Source organism: Sorex araneus, chromosome 7 (assembly GCF_027595985.1).
Source record: "Sorex araneus isolate mSorAra2 chromosome 7, mSorAra2.pri, whole genome shotgun sequence".
Classification (NCBI taxonomy): Eukaryota; Metazoa; Chordata; class Mammalia; order Eulipotyphla; family Soricidae; genus Sorex; species Sorex araneus.
Genome location: NC_073308.1, coordinates 30,864,747 through 30,889,439, shown reverse-complemented (window position 1 = coordinate 30,889,439; position 24,693 = coordinate 30,864,747). Strand labels below are relative to the sequence as shown.

Here is a 24,693-nt window from a genome sequence, read left to right as displayed (position 1 = left end):
GGTATTTACTTCGTTCAGTTAATGTTTACAAGAAGGAAAGCTATTGGGAGGTATGGCATGACGGAGAAAGGGAAGCTGGAAGCCTGTGTTCCTGGGTTTGTTTCCACTCGGTGTGGAGCCGTGAGAGCCTCACAGAGCTCCAGGTTTCCGTCCATTAAAGGAAGAGAATTAATACTTGCCTCACGGGTATTGTTGTGGGGATTAAATAAATGTGTGCCCAGTACCAAGGAGAGTCATTGTCTGCTTTCTCTTTTTCTGGATACATTATTGTTTGTTATTATAATTATTTCAGATGTTTGAGAAATATGGTTTATGAAAGAAAGCGGCTGCTTTGCATTTTCTGCCATTGTTACTTAAGAAAATATATGTAGGCCAAATGGGAGACAACTTTGAGTGCTTTATGTGAATAAAATGCATGGGTATAGTTACCATATTAAAGCATTATGTATTACATAGGAACTTATATTTAATATATGTGTGTATGTATGTATCAATCTTTGCATTCCATCTCTGATCTCTTGTCAACAATATATTTTAGGTTAGTGGTTAATGTCTGAGGCATGGCCTGAGAATCTGCATTTCTAACAAGTTCCTAAGTAATATTGATGGTCCCAATGCCTCACACCTGAGAATCACTGGTTTAGGATGCCCAGAGCTATACTCATAATCACTGTATCACTGTCTTCCCATTGATCATTGATTTGCTCATGTATTAGAACTGTATATTCTGTAATGAGGGAGAGAGAACTACCAATAAAATCTGGATTCAAACACAGTTTTGATATACTTTTGTTACAAGTATAAAAACTAGTTTGGCTTTGAAAAGGCCAGTTTGGAACTGGGAAGTAGTTCAGGGGTCAGGGCACAGCCCCAGAGACCCTCACCTGTTGTGCCTTGGAGGCTCCCCAAGCACTGAGAGGATGGTCTTGGGTGGTCCCTGGCACCAAAGGGCCCAAGTAGATCCATATCTACTGGCCCAAGGCTGAAGCCATGGAACCACAACCTGTTTTGAGTATTGTCGTGACAGCCCCCGTGTCCCCTGAGCACCACAGCCTTTAGTAGGTGCAGCCACCCTCCCCAATTAATATTTTAAATGCAATTCTAGAAAGTCAAATCTGATTCTGTCTAGTGTTGGTATGAAACACTGCCTTAGTTTAAGTTCCCAGCTTGGTGTCATGAACTAATTCTAGAGAGGACTAGCAACATGCAAAACTGGACATTTAGTAAAGGGGGGAACTGATTTTTCGTTTTCTTGGCTGGAGTGATAGCACAGTGCGTAGGGCATTTGCCTTGCATGCTGCCGACCTGGGTTTGATTCCCAGCATCCCATATGGTTCCCCGAGCACCGCCAGGAGTAATTCCTGAGTGCAGAGCCAGGAGTAACCCCTGTGCATCGCCAGGTGTGACCCAAAAACAAAACAAAACAAAACAAAACAAAACCTTGAGTAAGTGACAGTAGGAGAATGTGACAGTGCTTTCACCCAGCTGCAGCCCTCCATAGAGTTAAGACTTGATAAAAAGTTAGTACTGGTGGATACTTCATTCTTAACCCATCATCATCATCACACTTCCCATAATGTGTTTAGTTTGGAACTTGAATTTGCTTTGTGTATTTGCTTTCAAGTCTACATATGCTGATTCTTCTTCTCCGAACTTACTGGGACTCATTGAGGAGACATCTAGGATAGGTGGGATTCATCTTGCGCTTTTCTAAATAAAGCCCCAGATGTGAAGTAAAATTTAAATATTTGTTCATAACCCAAGTCCCATGGAATATTAAGTATTTTGATGAGAATATATTAAAGTTAAGTATATATTTTAAGGATATCTTTCTTATCTGATGTACAAAAATGTATGTTGAAACTCACTAAGTTATGCAACTATGGAGGGCTGTTACTAAAGGATGTTTCTGAGTATCATTGTCCATATGTCATTTTTTCCCAGTGTGCTGTCACTGTCACTGTCATCCCGTTGCTCATCGATTTGTTCGAGCGGGCACCAGTAACGTCTCTCATTGAAAGACTTACTGTTACTGTTTTTGGCATATCCAATACGCACGGGTAGCTTGCCAGGCTCTGCTGAGTGGGCTCAATGCTCTCGGTAGCTTGCCGGGCTCTCCGAGAGGGACGGAGGAATCGAACACGGGTTGGCTGCGTGAAAGGTGAAAGCTCAACCGCTGTGCTATTGCTTCAGCCCCCCAGTGTGCTACAGTTATTAATTTTTTAATTGGTAGTCTGTGTTCAGCTTTTTTCCCCCCAAAATTCTGAGATACCTTTTTGTAGTTTTCCTTAAACTCTTATCAAGGGCCTTCCTTTCTCATATGCTTTTTATTTGCCATTTCATAGAACCCATATTTGTCTGGTCAAATCTTGGTGAAATTTGAGAACCATCTATTATTAAGTTTACTGTGAAAAACATGGGTTTAATTATATAAAAATAAAAGGTTATGGTATTTTCAGTATACTTAACATCATAAAAAATGTATAGTTATACAAACTGATGCATTTCTAGCCACACTCTTAAGTCTTCTGCCTATTCTTCCAAATTTTATCTTTAATCTTTTTTTATCTTTAATCTTTTATTCCAGAAGTTTTAATATGTAACATTTTCTACCCTGTTGCAGTCTGATTTTTAAGTAAGAATGATCATTTTAGCATATTTATTAATTTATTCAGAATTATATTATGTGCTTGAAGTTGTACTCAATTCTAGAGGTTGTAGAGATGATTATGATGTGCCTTCTAAATAATCAACAGTCTAGAAGGGAAGAGAGTTCTATAATTGTGCTGAGTTATGAAACATGTATGATTAGTGATAGGCATCAAATTATACATATTTTAATTTAGTTTTACACTTTAAACTTAAAGTACCTCCTATTTTATTCTTTTAGGTCCCTTTCCATGTGATATATGTGGTCGCCAATTTAATGACACTGGAAATTTGAAACGCCATATAGAATGCACCCATGGTGGAAAGAGAAAATGGACTTGCTTTATCTGTGGAAAATCAGTTCGAGAAAGGTAAGGCATTATCTACAAATCTAGAAAAGTTCAGTGCTATTATGTTGAAATGATAAACAGATGTAGTTCTTAAGTGTTAAAAGAGATACTTAAATTATGCGTTAGTTTAAAATGTAAGGATAGGGGCAAGAGTGATAATGTACCAACCAGTTAGAGCTGTTACCTTGCATGTGGCACACCTAGGTTTGATCCCTGGTATTCCATAAGGTTCCCTGGGCCCACTAGGAGTGATCCTTGAGCACAGAGCCAGGAGTAAGCCCTGAGCTCCCCCAAAACAAAAAAAATGAAGAAAAATGTAAGGATAGAAGTTATATAAAAATGTTAAAGAAGAAAATTAAAAGCAAATGTATTGCATATGGAAGATGGTAAATCCATTTGGCAAGAACAGGGCACTGTATCAAAGTTATCCCTATAACAGTCAGAGCTCCCAGAAGCTTGAGACCTGATAAACACCTTGAGAGAAAAGTTGAGGGATAGTCTCAAAATACAGAGCAAGAAGATAGAACAGAGAAAATGCAGATTAGATTGAGTAAAGTGTTAGGATGACACGGACTAGCAACACTAGAAGGCAATGCAGGTCCTTCAACATTGTAAACTAGGCTCGTGTTCCTGGTCCAACAATCAAGGTGAGAAAAATTCAGCCATTTTTTGGGGGGGGCAAGAAATTAGTCTGTTTTGCAACCAGAGAGAATGCTTAACCAGAATGAGAAGGTAAACTGATCAAGAGGAAGACTGGTGACAGGAACTGGGAATGTTGACATGGCTTAAAGAGGCAAAAGAAACTCTTAGGAAGATGGTGAATGACTAGACCATGATGTCACATGTGTAACATGCATGTGGTGGACATTCAGTCTCTACCAGAAGAGGTGGTGGGTAGCAGTGTTTGTGGTGTATTGATGTCACATGCCTTGTTGAGGGCTGTTGTCGCCAAGATCCCTGAGGGCATGTTTCTTCTTTTAAATAATCAGGAAGAAAATAATACAATATCTTTGATCCACACATTTGGGCTAGGGAGTGGAATCATGTAATGTGATAATTAACATCTTAACAAGCACGCACTCAAGATTATTTGCCATTCTGGCCTGAGAGATAGTTCAGCAAGTAGGAGACTTACCTTGCACACAGCTGACCTGAGGTCAGTCCCTGCCACCCCAACATGGTCCCTAGACCCCTGCCAGGAGTGCAGACACTGCCGGATGTCAACCCAAACAACAACAACAAACAAAAAGAGATTATTTGCCACAAATAAAAAGTCACAGTGTTGTTTGGTAAATCTTTAGGATTTATTCATGTGGCATAACCTAGACTTCAGAAGTGTTGAATAACAGCTTCCTGTTTCCCCCTCCCTGACCCAAATTCTTATCTGCCCTCTGTGTCATTAATACCTATGTATTGATGAGCTCCCACACTTCTCTGTTGGTATTGCTGCTTGAATTAACTAGGGATACTGGCTTAATTTCACAGAAATGTTCTCCGTCCCCTTATTCATGAGAACTAAAGATCAATCACAGTAAGCTTAGAAGCTAATATGTAGAGTAATCTGTTCACATTGACCTTATTTCTGCCCGACTTCTAGTACCTGACCACTCAAGTATGTCACACACTCTAATTGTGGTGACATCTATGTTTTTCCCTATCCATGACTTCAGCCACTGAAAGAAACCTTTGATTGCACTTAGGGGTTGCAGCCAAGAATTGATACAAAGATAATGTTTGCATTATCTTGTCCATCTTTTATCAAATGTTGGAAATTTAGTTAGGATTGTGCTTACTTCTTGACTTTTCAAAAAAAAGACTAGTGGTAAATACTATGTAGTGATATAGTGCTATCAACTTAGGTGAAACTGCTTAGCTAATAAAAAATAGGAACGGGAATGCTTCATGTTTTACTTCTGAAGGGCAGTAGGGCTGATAGGGGCACGGAGGGATGTGTGGAGCAGTCTTAGTTCCAGTAGTGGTCTTTATCTTTGCCTGCATGCGCTTAATTACTATTCTTTAAACAGTCTGTATAAATTGTATACTCTTCTGTATATAACATTAAAATTCCATAATTTAAAAAAGCTAAAAATGCCACTTTTTAGCTTTCTTAAAATAACAGATGGATATGATGGCAGTATAACAATATCAGTGTGCTGCATTTATATGAAAGTTAACCTAATTGAAATGTTTATTTTATGTGTCATAAAATTTTGTTTAGGGGCTGGAGAGATGGAGAGATAGACTGCAGGTAGGGCACTTGCCTTGCACACTGAGACCCAGGGATCTCCTTGCATCCCCTATGGACCTCCGGGCATTGCTAGGGGTAACTCCTGAGTGCAGAGTCAGGAGTAACCCTGAGCATCTCTAGGTATGCCCCCTCCCCAAAATAAAAACACCCCCAGCCCCCCCCCCTAAAATTATTTTTTACTGATAAAGACCTTTCTGTTAGAACTAAAAACCAACAAAGCAAAAAAAAAAAAATCAATGAGCCCTTCCATTGTTTAAACTTTGTTGTTTGGGCCACACCCTGCGGTGGTTAAGATTTACTCCTGGTTCTGTCTTTAGGAATCACTTGTGGCCATGCTCTAGCATGCCCCTCTAGGGGACCCGACAGACACCTCATCGCTGTACTGTCCCTTCAGCTGCCTCTCCCCCCGCCCCCCCCCCCTATTTTTTTAAACTTTTAATTGCTTATTAGGTCAAAGTTTGGAATGGTTTTAGGGGTATATTCTACAAAGCCCCAGATGCCTTTGGAGTCACTTGTCCGGTGTTGGTGTCCTAGTAGAAGAGTGCCATCTACTGGCACAGATCGACCTTTGTTCAGATTCAGCTTCAGCCTGCAGACTGGGGGCTGAAATACTAGCCAGGTGCTAGTGACCACTTCAAGGCCTGCAGTGGTCAGACTACATTCATTGTCTTTTAGTTTCTAGCCCCCCTGAAAGAACTTGTCCATGTCAGAACTGTAGGGAATAGTGGAGCTGTGTGTACCCAGAGCAGTGGTGGGTTCCCCAGTAGCCCACCCAGGGTCAGCGGGTCTGGAGGATTTAGGACGCAATAATTTTATCCCTTATTTGGTCTCACTTTTGACACTGGTATTTTGACATGCCATTACCTAGAAAGTTTTCTTCCTAAAATACAGTACTGAGCACCTATTTGAAATGAATAGTACGGATAAACTGAAATATTTATGGAATACTAACCTCCATCAAAATTCACATCAGTTTTATTTAATTTAGTCATGAAAATTGAGATTTTGAATTCTTGAATGTTTGCTCAAGCTATGTAGCTAAATCTTTCAGCAAATCATTTATGAAGAAGGCCAAAGTTAAATTTTGTAATTTTTACACTTTAGAGAAATAACAAGTAACTTTGTCTGTAGGCGAGAGTAGTTCATTAAGGAACAAAATTATTGAAGAAGAAAGAATTACCATAGTATCTGTTTTCTTAAATACCTTTCTAATTAGCTTTCTGGCAATCTCTAGTATAGACAATGGCATTAAAATAATATCTCTATATAAATATATATATGAGAATTAGAGATAAATCACGATAAACTTAGAAGCTAATATGTAGAGCAATCTATTCCCATTGACCTTATTATATATGCATACATATATAATATTTTTTTTCAATCTAGGACTACTTTGAAAGAACATTTAAGAATTCATAGTGGAGAAAAACCTCATCTCTGTAGTATTTGTGGACAGAGTTTTCGTCATGGAAGCTCATACAGGTAAGCCATTTTTTCCCTACCTTAAAATAAAATTATATTCAGTGGTCGAGTACAACTCCCCAAGTTTGAGGCCTGGATTGAGTCCCAAAAGTCCCGAAAAAAATCCCATCTGTATTTTAATTTTTTTGTAATTTTTGGCTGTTGAGAAAAGAATTTCTTAGCCCTTTTCATAAGCAGATTTATGCAAAAAACAATACCACATGTCGACTTATCCCCTGTATTCCAACGTCTAATATTGTCTTTGTTTTATTATACAGTATTATAAACATTGTTTTCATCCCCAAGTGTGCTGAATGTTTTGCTGTTTTATAGACTTCATTTACGAGTACATCATGACGATAAAAGATACGAGTGTGATGAATGTGGGAAGACGTTTATTCGTCACGACCACCTTACAAAGCACAAAAAAATACATTCAGGTAAGGTGTATTTTGTGATGTTGTTTCCCCAAGTCCTCCTACAAAGCTTCTGAAAGGGATATATGGCATCTTGTCTCGATTGGCTGTCTAGTTTTAATAACTTGGAATGTATTAATCAACAATTTTTAAAAGCATATGAGCAATATATAATTTGGTAACATGTTCTATTATTGCAGTTTTAATCATTTAGTCACTGTTTATAGCTGAACTAAACATTTAAGTCTATTTTAATTGAATTCCCAAAATTTCATTTTGCATTAATAATTATATAGATATGTACAACAATTTATTGGTTTTTTTATTATTATTTTTTGTTTGTGTTGTCTTGCTGTGCTGGGTATAGAACCCAGGGATGAATGCTGATAGCTGAGCTACATCCCCAGTCTCTTCTGGCACTTTCTTAGAGACAGAAGGCATGATCAGATTTCTTGCTTTTCTTTGGTTCTGAAAAAAGCTAGTAAAACTGAGGTGTCTGAAGAAAAATTCCGACAGTTGAGTGTTAAAGATTATTCAGAAGTAGGTTTTTTTGAAACCTTCTCTTTGGAAAAGAATACCTTAATAATCCTGATCCATTTCAGATCTTTGTACCGTATTTATAATTTTTATATCCTGGGGATTTCTTTCATATTTTCCTCTCAGATTGATGTTCAGGAAAAGCTCAGAGAGCCAACTATATGAGCACAATAATGGGAAAGAGCCGTCTCTATGAGCACAGTAGAACAGGTGATTATCATCATTATTATTATAACCATAATTCAAACATCAGATATGAAACAGAGCAATTCTTTTCTTAAATGGTCCCCATGAGGTAGGTTGGTTGGTAGCGGTTACCTCCGCTGTTGTTTTTTTCTTTTTTCTTTTGGTGGGTGGGACCTCCCCAGCATTGTTGCTCCGGAGCCCAGTGGCCACTCCTGGTGACACTCAGAACTGCAAGGAAAGGTGTGTTGGTTAGGTCTTGGGACCCAGCACTGCCTTGCTGCTCTGTTCTGGTGTGTGTGATGAGGCCACCAGAACTCCGGGCCTTACCAGGCGAGTGCTTTGCCCTTTGAGCTTTCTTCCCCAGCCCCAGTTATCCCTACTTTTAAATCTGCCAAAGTTCAGATGACTCTTTTACTGTAGTTACTCATTTCCACTTTTAGGAAGAAAATGTCAATTCCTAATTCTAGAGGTCACGTGATTCAGTCACACAGTGGTATAAAATGAGACGGTGCTTTATAACGGTCAATAATTTTTAACTGAGTATATGTATAGAGATTAGTAATTGAAGTCATCCAGAATTTTCTTTATATTTGTACTTTGGCTCATTGCAAACAGAAGAAATAGCCACAGATGAAAAAATTCTTCAAAAAAGAAAAAATCGAAAGTAAAGTACAAAGATCTGAAAATCTTCAGGTCCCTTTTATAAACAGTAAAATAGTCTTGTCTTGATTCACTGTTCATTTGAGACTTACATATCCTTAAAAAATATCCTAAGTTTTGAAGTAATTTCATTTATCTGTGTTCCATGGAAAGGTAAGGCTTGAAGTCTACAGGAAAGGGTACCAGTTTCTTCTCCAGGTGTTGAAAAGGATTCACTTCCATCGAAGTCAGCAGTCACTGAAGAAAGATTTGAGTGAAGAATAGAAAGCAAATAGCCCAGAGCAAAGAGTGGCTTATTTCCCACTGTTTTATCTCACTGTTTGATGACTTTTTCTGCGGTGGGGTGGGGCCCTAAATGCATATTGTAATAAAAATATTTGGGTCTTTAAGGTGAAAAGGCTCATCAGTGTGAAGAATGTGGAAAATGTTTCGGTCGCAGGGATCACCTCACTGTGCACTACAAAAGTGTACACCTTGGAGAGAAAGTATGGCAAAAGTGAGTAACGAAGGGGAAGGAGCATTTCTCCTAATTACTAAGTCTTAGATTGGAAGAGAGTCCCACTTGTCTCAAAGTTTACAGGTTAAACAAATCTTCTTGCTCTCTAGTTTCCCTAACCTCTCTGCAGACCTGAAGGAATGTAGCAAAACATTTTTCCTGCCGGTTTTAGTTGATTCAAAGGTTAGACATTGAAATTAGTGACCAATGTGATATCTTGGCTTTAGGCCACAATCTCATTTATGACTGAGATTGTTTGGTGGTTGTTTCTCTTGAAAGCTAAATATAAATATGATGCCTCTTTATTTCTCGAGAGCCAGCAATTGTTGTGACTTGTAGTCAGAATTTAAATCCGTTTCTCAAAAAACACAACATTAAAAATGGTATTTTATTGAAGGGGACATGTGCCATCCTGAATGTCAATAGTGTAGTGAATTTGCTTCTTCATATTTAACAGATTATTTGTTTAAATCTGAAAATACTTTGTATATTTGGAAGTGATAGGCTTGGTGTGCATTGCTAAGAAAATAGTTTCATAGCTTAGTTTACTGAGCATAATCAATACAATCTACATAGTTTATATAAAATCAGTACAATGACAGAGTGAAAAGAGTAGGAAGTGTTTTTGTATTTGTATTCTTTTTACATTTTTTGTTTTATTGTTGTACTGATTTTTTTTTGTGTGTGTGTGGTGTGGTCACTGAATCAGTGAATTCACTAGTTATTGATGAACTCCTGTTTTCATGAGTTGCTGGGACTGGTGCAGAGTGCTGGGATATAAGGTTGGGTGCTTTATTGAAAAGGAAATAAAATCTATTACTGGGATCATAGTAGACTTGGAGTTAACATGGAATTGAAGACTCACTTACTTCAGAGGTTTTATACCTTTTTTTTCAATCCCTTTATAAATTTTTTGTTATTTCAGGAGCTCTTGATGCTGTAAATTATAAGAACTTTGCTACCGGGAAAATAAGTGGCTTTGTTACAGATAGAGGTGGAGTGCTATTAGGAGCTACACCCCATGGTGCTCGAGACTTGCTCCTGTCCCTCTGCTTAGGGGTCAGTCCTGTTGGTGCTCAGGGAACCGTACTCAGTGCTGAGGTCAAACAGGTATTGGCCAATTTCATAGCCCTATAACCCCTGTATTATCTTTCTGGCCCCCTGTTTCGGATTTTTATAAACCTCTTTTTGCCTAATGGGTGATAGCCAGAATATTCTGTCTGTTATCTATTTTGATTGATGTCAGTACTGTTGATTGATGTCAGTACTATTGATTGATGTCAATACTCTGGGACAGAGTTGATAAAAGGGGAAATAGTAGGTCACCCTTCTTCCATCATTGTGGGTGATATTTGCTGCTACACCAAAACAAGTGGTAGTTTCTTAAAGGTAGTTGCAAGGTGAAATCTGAAATAGGATTAATGAGAGTTTTCATACTCTGCTACACTCCACCTATTGTTGTATTGTGGGTTTTTTTTTAAATTTTGTTTTTAATAGAGATGTAATTGATATATAAATGTCATTTCACTTGTGCTACAGAAGTAATAAGATATCTGCAGGCATTACAGCATGATCTCCCCAGTTAGTTTAGTTAACATCTATTGCCAGTTCCAAATTTTTGCTCTCGTGGTGAGAACTTTCCAGGTAGCAATTTCAAAAAGGACAAGGCGTGTTATTAACTGTAGTTACTGTGCTATAGATTACTTCCTCAGGACTAACTTATTTGATAGCTGCCTTCATTTTCTGCCTTCATCTGTCACCAGTCTGTTTTCTAGAGTTTTGTTTTTCTTAAAAATTTGATTTCATTTTAAGTAGATTGTGAGGTCTCATTTTCTTATTTCACCTAGCAAAATACTGAGGCATCATCCATAAAAGTTTGTTTTTAATAATATTTCTAGGAATTGACTGTTTTTGTTATTGTCATTTCTTATTGTAGCAACATTGCATTAGAACGTTACACTGTAGGTATGCATCATTATAAATCAGCATCTCTATATTCTCAGTTAAATTGGGCCTTTTTTAAAAAAAAACTTTGATGTAGTTCAAAAACATGATATGTTATATTATGCATTTGTCATTTGGAAAATGTGTGGGTTTACCAAGTCCCACATATTTTCAAACGTTAGCCCCTTTCAAAGCACAGCATCCACACACCACATTGGTTCATATTATCTGCAGTCCATCAGAAGGGCTTTTGAAAGCTTTCAAAAAAGCACGCAGGCAGCGGCTCACGGGAGCTTGGTAGAATTTTTTTATTAGCTTGAAATCTCCTGTTTTATCATTCATAACACATTTTGTATTTTCCCTTGAAGTGACATGGTCATTAAACTTTTGACAAAATGTCTCCCAAATACTTGTTTATAAATATAGTTTTCTTTCAAGTAACTGGCACTCTGAAGACAAAGGCCACTTTTGCTTACAGCTCAGTCTCATGGTGCTTTTCTCGGAGACAGCCGTTCTGATTATACGCAGCAGAAATTCTTTGCAATACTTTACATTTCATTGAAGAACATTTGTAAGGTACTAGACTGAAAAGTTCTAATTTAATAAAATTGGAGGTTTTGCTCTTTCTTCACATTTCCCTTCTCTTTCTGTGGGTAGGTTAGTGAAGAATACAGTGAGTATCAATACAGTTGGGCGTGAATACCTTGTTCCGAAAGGCCAATAATGCCACAGTATTGCTCTGACAGTAACTTTGACTCTGTTGACCCCCTGGAAGGTCTTAGAAATCGCTTCCTGCCCATCAGGGCCCATGGACCTGAGTTGCTGGCTAGTGTAATCTCAGAATCAGAACCCGTGAGCTTCACTTTCTGCCATAGCCAGTTTACAGTGGTCTGGAATGTCAAGCCATACAGATATATTGTGGAATCTTTAATTACTTGTGATTAAAAAGCCATTGAAAGGGCTACAGTGATAGCACAGCAGGTAGGGCGTTTGCCTTGCATGAGGCCGACCCGGGTTCAATTCCAAGCATCCCATATGGTCCTCTAAGCACCACCAGGAATAATTCCTGAGTGGAGGCCAGGAGTAACCCCTGAGCATCACCAGGTGTGACCGCCCCCCAAAAAATAAAAAGTCATTGACGGTTTTGATCAATAGGGTGATACAATTAGAGCTTTCTCTACTACTGGAGCTCTCCCTGGCCCTTTCTTCCTTATAATTGAAAACAATAATAAGTTAGAAATATAAAACTTGAAATTAAGTGATATAAAGAACCACTTCCTATAGATTTGTTTGCTGAAATATACCAGCAGGAGAAAGAAACCAGAGGTAAGTATAATAGTTAAAAATAGTTCTGTTTTTGGAATTCCTTGATTTCTTGATAGGATAATTTTATATAAATTTGTAAGTAATATTAAAACTTATTTTAATCATGTTATGTATTAAAATTATATAGAAAATCTCAAACTTTTCTTTTAGATATAAAACAACATTTCATCAATGTGATGTTTGTAAGAAAATTTTTAAAGGAAAATCAAGTCTAGAAATGCATTTTCGAACACATTCAGGTAAAACTTAATGGGTAGTTTGTGTGTTTTTGTGTAATTATGGAACAGTAAAATATTGACATTTTAACTTTCCTTTATATCCCCACCCCAGTCAAAGCTTAATTCATCTACTCAGTAAGATCAGAATATCACTCATTCATTAAAACTGATTTTATGAATGAGTAATGTGTGGTCTTACTCTATACAGAGAGAGGGGGTCTGGAAATAGTCCAGCAGGTAAGGTATTGATCTTCACACAACTGACGTGGGTTCAATCTCCAGTATTCCATATGGTTCCCTGAGCCCCGCCGGGATGATCCCTGAGCACATAGTGATGAGTAAACTTTGAGCACTGTGGGGTGTGACCCCAAAACAAAAGAGTGATTTTAATATCCTTACCCTTTGCTGGAGCGATAGCATAGCGGTTGGGCGTTTGCCTTTCACACGGCAGACCCGAGTTCGATTCTTCTGCCCCTCTCGGAGAGCCCGGCAAGCTGCCGAGAGTATCGAGCCCGCGTGGCAGAGCCTGGCAAGCTACCCGTGCGTATTGGATATGCCAAAAACAGTAACAATAAGTCTCTCAATGAGAGACGTTACTGGTGCCCACTCAAACAAATTGATGAGCAACGGGATGACAGACAGACAGATTCTTTGGTAATGAATAACCTCATTATGGTTACTTTGGTAATTTTAGATGCAGTATATCATATCCATTGTTACAAATACTGTTTGTAAGAGTGTTTAATCTTTGCATATTATGTCATGCCCTTATCTCCGTGGCATTTGACATGGTAATTATACAGAAGCAAGTCGAAATTAAATAATAACAAAAATCCTGAATCCCAGCTGGTGCAAATTTTCTCCCACTGGGTTTTGAATATTCTGATGGGCTAAAAAATAAGAAACAATAATTTTTAACAACATTATCATTTTATATTAGTAATTGATCCCTAATACTTTAGGAGAATTAGTACTGTTTTAAATGGAAGTGAACAAGGTGATATCAACGCACCATTGAAATGATGTGAAATCTTTCCATTTAGTTTCAAAATGTATCTTTGATGCTATTTTATATTAGTATGTCTGAGAATATTGATATTTTTATTGCTGATGTAACAGGTTACCACAAAAATAATAGAAAACACTATGAACTTTTGATCATATCATTCTGCAGCCAAGAAATCGGACACCAGCTAAAACCCAGATGTTGGCTAGGTCTGTTTCTTTCGTAAGGACTTAAAGAATTTGCTTCCTGCTCATCTTGGTTTCTAGTAAATTGATTTGTGGAGTTGTAGGACCAGGATCCAAACTCTAGTTTTCCCAGGGGTTCTAGGCTGAGAACTCTAAGCTTCCAGAGGGGGATGATATTCCTTGGGCCCTGCCATTTTCAAAGCCAGAAATGCTGAGTTAAGCTCACTCTTGCTTCTCTCTGACCTGTTTTCCCTTCAGTTAGCTGCCATTTTTAAACATTTCATTATATCTGCAAAGTCCCTTTGCCTGTGAGGTTCTGGGGGGCAGAAAGTGTGGGTATTTGGGAAGCCATTCTTCTGCTGCTGGACTGACTGACCAAGAGATTTATGTTTTGTAACCTTTTGAAAACCAGACTACAGCGTAGAACCTAACTCTGGGGAAACTGAAAATTTGCTTAGCTTCCTTGTCCTTTTCTATGATTAACTTTCCTTGTTTTGACCTCAGACTAACAATGAGTATCACAACTTCTAATTTTTATCTAAAACACCAAGATATCAGTTAACTGTTTTTGTTTTTGTGCTTCTTGGGCAGGAGGGAGTCAAGTGTTTGGTTTTGCAACTTTTTTTCAGAGCCTATAAGAACAAAATAAATAGCAATAATAATAGCATAGGTTTACGGCCTTTTTACTGCATGTAAGTTGTAATACTAAGCACTGTTCTTTTATTTACCCATTTTATACATTAACACTCTTTGAAGTAAGTAGTATAGTTTTCTCATTTCGTAAGGAGGAGACTATAGTTAAACATTGGACCTCTTGCTCAAGTCTGGCAAATAATGATTTTTAGTTAGAATTCAAGCCCAGGTCTTTGTTTGTTTGAACCTGATCTCTTTTCCTGCTCATACTTGTCCCCATTTTTGGTTTCTTAGAATGTTGCTGTTTTGATTAAGTTCTTGTGAGCATCCACATGGAAAATTTGTGTCTTCAGATTAGTGTTTTCCCAAGGGCATGTACTTTACATTGAAATTTCGTTTTGTTCACACAGGTGAAAAACCATACAAATGTCAGATTTGCAATCAGTCTTTTAGAATTAAGAAAACTTTAACCAAACATCTGGTTATTCATTCTGACGCACGGCCTTTCAACTGTCAGCACTGCAACGCCACGTTTAAGCGGAAAGATAAGCTCAAGTACCACATTGACCACGTGCACGGCATCAAGTCTCCTGACGATCCTCTCAGTGCTTCTGAGGAGAAACTTGTGTCTCTGCCAGTGGAGTACTCCTCTGATGATAAAATCTTCCAAGCAGAAACGAAACAGTATATGGACCAGCCCAAAGTTTATCAGTCGGAGGCCAAGACTATGTTGCAGAATGTGTCTGCTGAGGTGTGTGTGCCAGTGACGTTGGTTCCCGTTCAGATGCCCGACACCCAGGGCGACCTGGTGCGCCACACTACCACCCTCCCACCATCGTCTCATGAGATCCTGTCGCCACAGCCACCATCATCTGATTACCCGCGAGGAGCCGATCTCGCGTTCCTGGAAAAATACACTCTTACTCCTCCACTTGCAAATATCGTTCATCCAGTCCGGCCTGAACAGATGCTGGATCCTCGAGAACAGTCGTATCTCGGGACGTTGCTGGGCCTGGATAACACGACTGCTGTACAAAACATTTCTAATACTGAACATCACTCATGAATCATTCGAAACATTCCACAGACTTTGGGGGATGGCTGTGTACTAATGGTAGCCTTCAGCAGATGGCTTGGAATTAGTAAGGCTGCTATTTTTTTTTTTCATTTTCTCTTATTTCTCAAGTCCTCAGAACCATTTCTAATCAGGCAAAGTTTGCATCTCTATTTACTAAACATGAGTATCTGGACACACATTGAGGCATAATATTTGAAGTGCATTTTAGTGATTTTAAAAGATTATTTTGGGGCCATTTTTAGTGGTTTCTCCAGCTTTTGGCATTAATGGTTGTTGACATGATGGGAGCATTTTTAAAATTTTTAATCATCCATAAAAATTTTTATTTTTTTGTTAATCACATTCTCTTTTTCCCTTCCCCATTTGCAAACACATTTAAGGACCATGTAGCCTTTAAGAAAGAATATAAGAGTATACTGATAATTGCAACTACTACTTATCATAGCGTAAGATTCATCGCTATTTTTTAAGATTTTTAAAATTCAAATTAGGAACTGAATTTGTAAGAATATCTTGGTTATATGTTATATTGTTTTTCATCTGGCCATAATTTCTAGTTATTATCCTTTGGATATTGGACAAACTTAATGACAGAAAACTATCTAATGAAAGATTAGCTTATTAAATAAAATGAAAAATGACCCTAATGATTGGCTTTTCCCTATGCCTCCATTATGAACAAGGAATGCAAATAGAGATCTAGACATTTAATTATTATACAAATTGAAAATGTGTTGAAAGCAACACATGATCATTTTAGCGTGGTATCTTTCAAGTTACCTTTTTTTATTGTGCCATATCAGAAAGAACATATCATGGTACATATCTTCATCTTACTAAGGAGGTGCAGTTATTATAACTAATTAGTAACCAAAAAGCTACTCTGGTCTCATTAATTTTGGTTAACTGAAACTCTGGGAAACAGAATCTAAGTCTTCTATGTATATTTTTTAGAAAAGGTGCCAAACAAATGTATCTGACTAAATTTAATGTTTACTTTAATCAAAGGGAACCACTACTGGTATACAGAATTGTATGTGATCTGGTCTTTATCTTTGCTTTTTCATAAGCCTAATGTCTGTAATTAGCCTTGATTTTTATTTTTATAGTAGGAAAAAGTTGAGGACTTGTTGAAAGAAAATAGTTATTGCATAACCTTGCTGATAAATTGAGGGAAAAGTCCAAATTATAAAATAACCTTTAAAGATGTGCACTTTTCATATTTTCAAGTCAATTTAAACTTAAACTAGGATAATACTTCCTAGTAGAGCTGCTTGAAGGATTAGAATAGGCAGGGTTGATTTATTATTAGCATGACATTTGTATGTAAACTACTGGAAAATAGCAATCTTCAGAGTTTTCTATTTCAGTTTTGTTTACACTCCTAATTGCTTTAAGCACTTTTTTTGTGTGTAAACTGTATAACGTCTGGCCCAGCCCTTGTGAAAAAAAAATCACAAATAAAATAATGAACTTTTAACTGATTAAATTTAGCCACCTAATAATGAGGAAACTTGTTTGCTGAAGCACTTAAGAAAGGAAGGTACTTTAAGGAACATTTACCTTAGGAGTGAAAATAAAATAAAATTAAATAAAACCAATATTGACAATTGAGGCATTTAACCAAAGTATTCATATAGGAAAACCAACCTCAGTTTGTTCTCATTTATATAGGGTTGGTCATAATTATCCTCAGTTTGATAGATAATAGTGTATTGTTTTAAAAGCATTCTTACTTTGTGTGGAAATACTATATTTGGGGTACTTACATTATTGAACTTGACTGTATGAGGTACTATTAGCCTGTTACTCTTTCATACCCATTAAAAAAGCGTATCTTTATAAAGAAGGACAAGAAGTGTCAATGTGCCCTGCCTTACATATAAGTCAGTGTAGAAAAGATTGGATTTACAAAAAAGGCAAATGGTATATTTGTTCATATGTATGGTATATTGTATGTTTGATAGCTGAAAAAGAGGGTGTTGCATTTTCACATTGAAAAGAATGCTTTGCTTTTTGAAGGTATTTAGGGTTCTTTTAATCTAATCATCTAAATATGATTTGATTGTAGTAATTGGTTTACAGTATAGAACTTTCTGGAATACATTTCTTATATATAAAGTGAAATATATTTAGTTATTGTAGATGACTTGAAGAGTGGTTTACTGTTTTGTAAAATGCTTTCGGATACATTTTCTCCAGTAAACCTCTTAACTCGCTTTGAACTAGGAAGAAATTCTTGTGTTCCTAATTTAGAAAGAAAGAATTTGAAATTAATATAAAATTCAGTTTAGCTCATCATTATGCAGCAGAGGAAGAAAGCTAGCATTAACACATGCTTACTCAGTGCCAGGAACCGCATTTTCACTTGTAACCCTAGTCTGACAAGTAGGTAGGACCATTCTTATGAAGAAGTAGTCTCAGTGAGCAAACAAAATAACCTGCTGCCTCGAGCGAGAGTATTAGAGATTTTTAAATTGTGAAAACCTCATGGATTTGGGCAAACTGAATGTATTTTTTTTTTCTTGGCACAAAGCTAAATGAGGCCAACTCTTTTAAGTTCAATTTTCGTAATAATTTGTTTTGGACTATTTTGAATACATATTTTCATAACTCTAAAGTACATCAATTCTGTAGCTGTACTTAAAAATTTTGACCTTGCAACTAAGTTTAGCCTCATTCAGAATTTTTTGATGACCTTAATTTATTGTTTTAAATTAATTTTTAGCTGTTAGCAATTAGTGCATAATGTGTAAATTTAATAATTTATGAAATGTAGAAATTTGTTAACATAATCGGTTTTTTCTTAAATGCACCAAAGATTTCTAGTAGGTTTTAGAGTAGTTTAAAGGAAATTAAAGTTTTTGTTGTTTGAATACATATTTGTCCAAAGAAGCACAGTCAGTTAAACACGTAGAATTATGTGTTGGTGTTTTTTGTTTTTATTTTTTTTAAGAAAACAATTGTTAGTTTGAATACTAAGATAAAGTGTTTGTGTTTCTCTGTATAAAAGCAGAAAATACTCTGGGAATAGTTGTACTGACACACCAATTACAAGTAAAAATACTTAGTTTTTCTCTGTTTAATTAATTGAATGTTATTTTTTAAGTGGACACTATCACATGCTAAAAAGTACGTTTACTTTTTACACTACACTATTAAAATAGTTTTGCCTTAGAATTTTTTAAAAAGATTTAGTTATTTTTGGTCAGGAAACCCCACCTGAGTTTTGCAACCTAAAGTATCACTTAAGGTTAGGATTTGTTCTTCATATCAGAAAGATTTAACCAATAACTGTCAAGGTAGTGAATATTTGCGTACCTTTACACAACCATTTATTGCTGGGAAGAGAGGAGTGAAAAGTTAGGATTCATATCTGGTGCTTTAATATGTGATTTTCTATTAAGGAAGTTATGCTATTGAACAGGTACACTAATAATTTTCTGTCACCTTAGCACTGTCAAAACATTGGCAGAATGATAAACCTATAGTTAAGGGCTACTAAGGAAATACCTTTTATTGCTTTTGACTGTTGTTACACATAAAATGCAGTTAAATTGGTATGTGCAAAAGTTTGCGTTTTCTTCCGATCGTACCATTCTCATATAATCAATGCTGGAAAGTCAGATTTGGAGCATTAGCCCTTTGGCTGTGTCCATTTATACCCAGTTTCTTCTGGATTGAATGCTTTGTGCCTTTTTCATGTGTTGTAGTTGCTTAAAGTTTATTCTGCGGGCTAGATTGTGTTAGTTAATAAAAAGTTTTGATTTTGTTGTTGTTAGGGGTCTTGTGTTACCTGCTGGCTGGGGAACACTTTTGTTTTGTTTTGTTTTGTTTTGTTTTGTTTTGATACTTTGTTTATGTAGTGAAACGATTGGCACTAAGTACTAGTACAAATAATTGTCACTGTCCTTTAAAATCTCTTTTGTGGCCTTTAGAGTTAACTGGGAAGCCATCCTGGTCCTGTCTCTAGGTTGCTCATTAGAGGAATCTGACAAAAGAAAACGAGTAGCCTGTCTGCCTCTCTGGCTCCCCTTACCATCTGCCCACCCTCTGAAAAAGGAAAAAGTTGGTCTTCTGACCACGCAGCACTACAATGAATGACTTCTTATTTCAGTTTGCTGAAAACTGGACAAGAGGTAATGGTTTGAGATGCATTTCTCGTGAGAGCAGCAATGTGATGAATGCAGGAAAACTTAGGACTTTTAAAGTCATGTTTGGGTTATCCTAAAATTCAGTGCCAAATTTAAATTTTATTATCTAGTAAGGAGCAAGTAGCATTTCTAAAACTTTAAAAAGTATTTTGGTAAATGTTATTTGCCATTAGAGTGAATAAATGGAGAATTTTCTACCCAAGTTCTAAGGAACTGTAGGTAATTCTTCCCTTTATTTTGCACATTCCTCTTAATAAAGTCAATAATGGTTTTCTGGTGGGGGGAAACCCCTCTTATTCTTCAAATTATTTCTACTTAAACATATTTTTATCTTAGGTTGTTAGCATGTCATTATGTTCTTCATGGAAATCACATTTATGAGATGTAAGTAATAGAATTAGATATGTGGAAGGTGAGAGATTTTGATAGAGTTCCCTATGTTTTGTTTAATCTTCGTGTTTCAGCTTGCTGTATATTGATCATAAGTCTATGACTATTTAACAAAAACCCAAATTATCTAAATTTAACCTCTGCAGCTATTTATTCTTTGCAGATAAGAAATATATTCAGAAAACTGGTTATCATGAAGATGGGAGGTCTCCTTTCTTTCAGATTCTTAGGTCCAGCGGTAATATCAGTGCTTGCATTATTGTGGGAATTTCTGAAACAGTTCTTGAATAATGAGCATGTATGCATTTCATAGTTCCTTCACCTCTTTGCTTGATATTCCTGCTTGTATTAAGGTTGGACAGTATATGGTGAAACTACAAAAATCGTGTTCCAACAATTGAACTCATCCCTCTAGCTGAAGCTGTTACAGTTGATGAGTATGACTGCCAAAAAATAGTATAGGGGTGGGCATTTAGCTGCTCTACGTCATATAGTAAATGTTCCGGTTAAGGGGATTTATGATATAAATTAAAGTGGAAATGCTTTTGAACTGAGTTTTTTACTCGAAAATTATTTGTTTTGTTGTGTTTTTTTCTTTTTTAAATCACTACGGATACTTAAAGGCAATTACAAAGGAAAAAAATCTCAACTTTCAATTCATTATTTTGTCAACTGTATGTGAAATATCTTCTGAGTTTTACATATATTTTGACTGTCTTGTGTTTAAGTACAAATGTCTAGAAAAAATTCAGTTCTCTGTGAAGAATAGGAAGTGTATATTGAACTAGTTCTTTGTGTTATTTTGATATTTAAAATAAACATGATTCTTTGGTCCTAATAAAGTATATGTAGATTTTGTTGAACATATTTGCATAGCATGGAAACACTGTGTTCTGCTTATTTGTACCTCCTTAAATGAATGAAGAGGCTGAAAAGCTGGCTCCACATGTTTTGCATTCAGGGAGCTTGGGTTCAACCCTGGTACCACCTGGACTCCTGATCACCACCAGGAGCAATTTCTGACCACTCCTGGGTGTGACCCTCCAAAACTGAAAGAAAAAGAAAAAGAAAAAAAGCAACAATCATGAACAAAAGGAAAGCCAAATATTTAGGGGCACATCAAAGTTCATTTCTTGGGGCTGGAGCGATAGCACATTGGGTAGGGCATTTGCCTTGCATGGGTTCTTTCCCCTGTATCCTATGTAGTTCCCCAAGCACCACCAGAAGTAGTTACTGAGTGCAGAGCCAGGAGAAATCCCTGAGCATTGCCAGGCGTGACCTAAAAAGAAAAAAATAAGTTCACTTCTCATAAGTTAAATATTTTTTAATGTATTTGTTTTTATTAGTGAATCACCGTGAGGTACAGTTACAAACTTATGAACTTTCATATTTGCATTTGGTTTACATCCCTCCACCAGTGCCCATGCTCCCCCACCAATTTTTGAGATTTTAACAGATGGATTAACAAGCTAAAACTTATACTTAGGTTGTAAGCAGGTATTTTAGAAGTGTGGTGTGGTCAAATGCATGTGTTGTACTAGGAGCGCTCCTGCTACCCCTCTCATTCTCAGAACCACACATTCTATTATAACAGTGACTTTTGCCAGTTTCAGGCATAAGCTATAAGACCTTATGGTCCCTCAACCCTGCAAGCAGGTATCTATCCAATTCCATAAATCAGCCTTCAGCAGCTGCTTCTGAATATTTATAGACAAATATATAAATTTACGTGCACTAAATTTATGGGCATTGGCTCATTTCTGCAATTAATTAGAATCTTCTCATTGGAAATAATATTTAGGATATGTTACCTAATGCTACACAACAGATTATTCCACACTAGGCTTAAAACAGAAGCAGATGTTTAGTCGCTTGCAATTTCCATGGCTCAGGAATATTGGTATAGCTTAGCAGGTGGTTCTGCTCTAAATCTCAGGAGTTAAAGTCAAACTACCTCAATCAAAGTACAATAATTAGGGCTTTAGTCTCCAGAAGAGGGAGACCCACTTATAGGTCTGTTGAGCCTCTCTATAGCGATGCCTCGTGGTAGAGCTGTCTGCCGTCCTGCCAAAGAAAACAAACACAAAATGAGAACATCAACAGACTATAGGTTTCTGCCCTTCCTCACCTAACCTAGAAAGAAGTGATACTGCATTATTTCCACCACGGCACCAGTATTTATATTCAATACCCACAAATTAGGCTTTGTGGGTGTTGAATAGAGGGGTAGTGAAGAATTGTTGAGGCTGGAGAAATATTGCAAGGGTAGGGCACTTGCCTTGCAGCCAGCCAATGTAGATTTGCTACCCAATACCACGTTATTGTTCCCTGAGACCTGTCAGAAGTGATCCCTGAGCACCAATAGGTGTCACCCAAAAACAAACCAAAAAAAAAAAAAGATTTGGGATATCTTTTGAATACCATTGTAGTAATTCAATTTAGAGAAAGCATTCTCTGAGACCGTGGGTAAGTATAATAAGCTATCCTACAAAAGTGTATCTATCTGAAAGAGGAAAGGCAATTTTGTGTGTAAGCTCTTTACAGTAGCCAGGTGAAACCAGGTATACTGTCATCTTATAATTATTAATCACTGGCATAGCAACTGTGTCACAGTCATGATTTGTGGATGAATTGTTCTGATTGTTTCACCTCATACTCGTCAAACTTGAGCCCTCGGTGCAGAGTCCAACCTAAAGTCCAGTGACTAAGGCTACTTTTTAAAAGGGTTACAAAGGAAGACTGTGATGCACTCCAATTTAGTGAAACCTAAGAAAGTTTATCTTTTTGCTATTTGCAATTTGCAAAGAGGTGATCAGGATCTAGCAATAGTGCATATAAGTAAGAGAGATAACAAACCCTACCTCTGAAAGACTCAGGAGAGACCTAGAAGGCAGCTCTTTAATTAGGTGGAGTTATGGTGTGGTATAGCCAGCTAGCCCAAGGTTGTCGGAAGTACCCTTACCTTCCACCTGCCTTGGTAGAAGCCTTCTGAAGCTAACCAGAAGCCACCGAGTGAGGAAGAAGAAAATTGATTGCTGTAGCAAACACAGAATACAGATGAGCATTCGACAGCAAAAAAGCCAGTTGAGAAAGACTAGAGAGTGGAAATGAACTATAAAATGGCTATAAAGGGGCTGGAGAGATAGCACAGCGGGTAGGGTGTTTGCCTTGCATGCAGCTGACCTGGGTTTGATTCCCAGCATCCCATATGGTGCCCCAAGCATCGCCAGAAGTAATTCCTGAGTGCATGAGCCAGGAGTAACCCCTGTGCATCGCCAGGTGTGACCCAAAAAGAAAAAAAAAAGAATAATAAAATAAAATGGCTATAAAAAATAGCCATTACAGTTTTTTATTTAACTGTGTCATTAACTGGTTTATGAAGGAGAGAAGATAAAACAAAACAAACCGTCACTGAAACCAGTTGAAACCAATATTTCAGTGACTTCAGGGAGCTTCTCTTCGTAGTTTTAATTTGATGAATAATAGAAAAATGAATTGTGTATTTGATAATTATTGTCTTTCACTGTAATATTCTTGCTTTAAAAATGTAGAAGAAATCTCCTGGATTAGAAGGTTTCAAGAAAATCTCAAAATCATTCTGTTTAAATATTAAGATAACAGGTTTGAGTGCAGCAGATTGGGTGTTAGTGTAGTGTCAAACTTACCTTCCTTATTTTTTTCCCTTGCAAGGACTTTGCTTTTTATATGTTTGTTTACCCATAACCATACGTTATTTGTTAATTTCCTCTTATCTACAGAGGTAGTGTGGATAGTAGGTAGAAGCAAGACAGTCAAAATGCATCTACAGAACTGGCCCTTACCACTTGCTACTTGGTTTGTAAACTCTGAATTCTTTGTAAGACCCATATAATTTGATACCTATCCCACAGCGCTAAGTGAAAGTTGAGAGAGATACTTAAGTAAAAACAATCCCAAGCAGGTAATAACATTAATACTTACAACAGGATGAACTAGAGTTACTTAAAATGAAAACCAAGAGGCACACCTGCCAAGACCACTGCCTGCAGTTTCAAGATTGTTTTGTCTTGCACCCAGCATCCCAGATAGGAGGCAGCATGTAAATGTCCCGATAGTCACAGCATAATCATCTTCATCTGATGTATGTAAAAACCCCCGAGTTTTCTTTTTTCACTTCTTTCCCATTCGTCTTGGAACATCGGGATAGTAAAACTAACGGGTCTAATTCTAAGCCGGGTAGATTGCATGAGAAACAAGGAACCCATTTTTGCCCACTTAAAAGTTTTATAGAAGTCGCCCTTGGCAAACACATCGGGCGCTGAGATTTAATCGTGTAATTGCTGTTACTCGTTTTCCTTCAACACAACCTGTTTACAAAACTAAAAGGCGACTGTCACCCCAAAACCGGGCTTCAGGGATGCACAAAAGACCAAGCAGCGACCTCCGCTTGAGGCTGCACAGAGTCCAAAGCAATCATTTGAATGAGGCGCTGGCGTTTCATTGGCCGGGGGCTGCTGCTCGCCGATTGGCCCCGGCGGGAGGTGGGCGGGTCCCGGGAGCGTTCATTGGTGGAGGCGGGAAGTTTAAACGGAAGCAAAGGGCCTCCCGGGTCTGGCTGTTCTTGGGTGTCTGCACGTCTGTCGAATTCGGTTCCTTTCTCCCTTATTCTCCCCGCTCCGTCGGCGAGCGGACGGAGCAGGGGATCGGCTTCTCTCCCCCGGCCCGGCGAGCGGTGGCCGGCCTTCCTGCGGACCCCGGGCCGGTCGGAGCGGCC

General features: G+C 37.5%; 1 protein-coding gene across 1 annotated transcript in view; it reads left to right on the top strand.

Moving 5' to 3' along the window:
* The window catches only part of ZBTB41 (zinc finger and BTB domain containing 41), a 39,219-nt gene extending 18,414 nt beyond the window's left edge, over positions 1–20,805 (top strand). Inside the window, exons 6-11 of the mRNA XM_004610006.3 lie at positions 2,891–3,020; positions 6,637–6,732; positions 7,045–7,151; positions 8,901–9,006; positions 12,427–12,515; positions 14,729–20,805. Coding sequence (XP_004610063.2) covers positions 2,891–3,020; positions 6,637–6,732; positions 7,045–7,151; positions 8,901–9,006; positions 12,427–12,515; positions 14,729–15,384 — 1,184 coding nt within the window. The 3' untranslated portion in view covers positions 15,385–20,805. The remainder of the gene's footprint in view (positions 1–2,890; positions 3,021–6,636; positions 6,733–7,044; positions 7,152–8,900; positions 9,007–12,426; positions 12,516–14,728) is intronic.
* Positions 20,806–24,693: the final 3,888 nt, after the last annotated feature.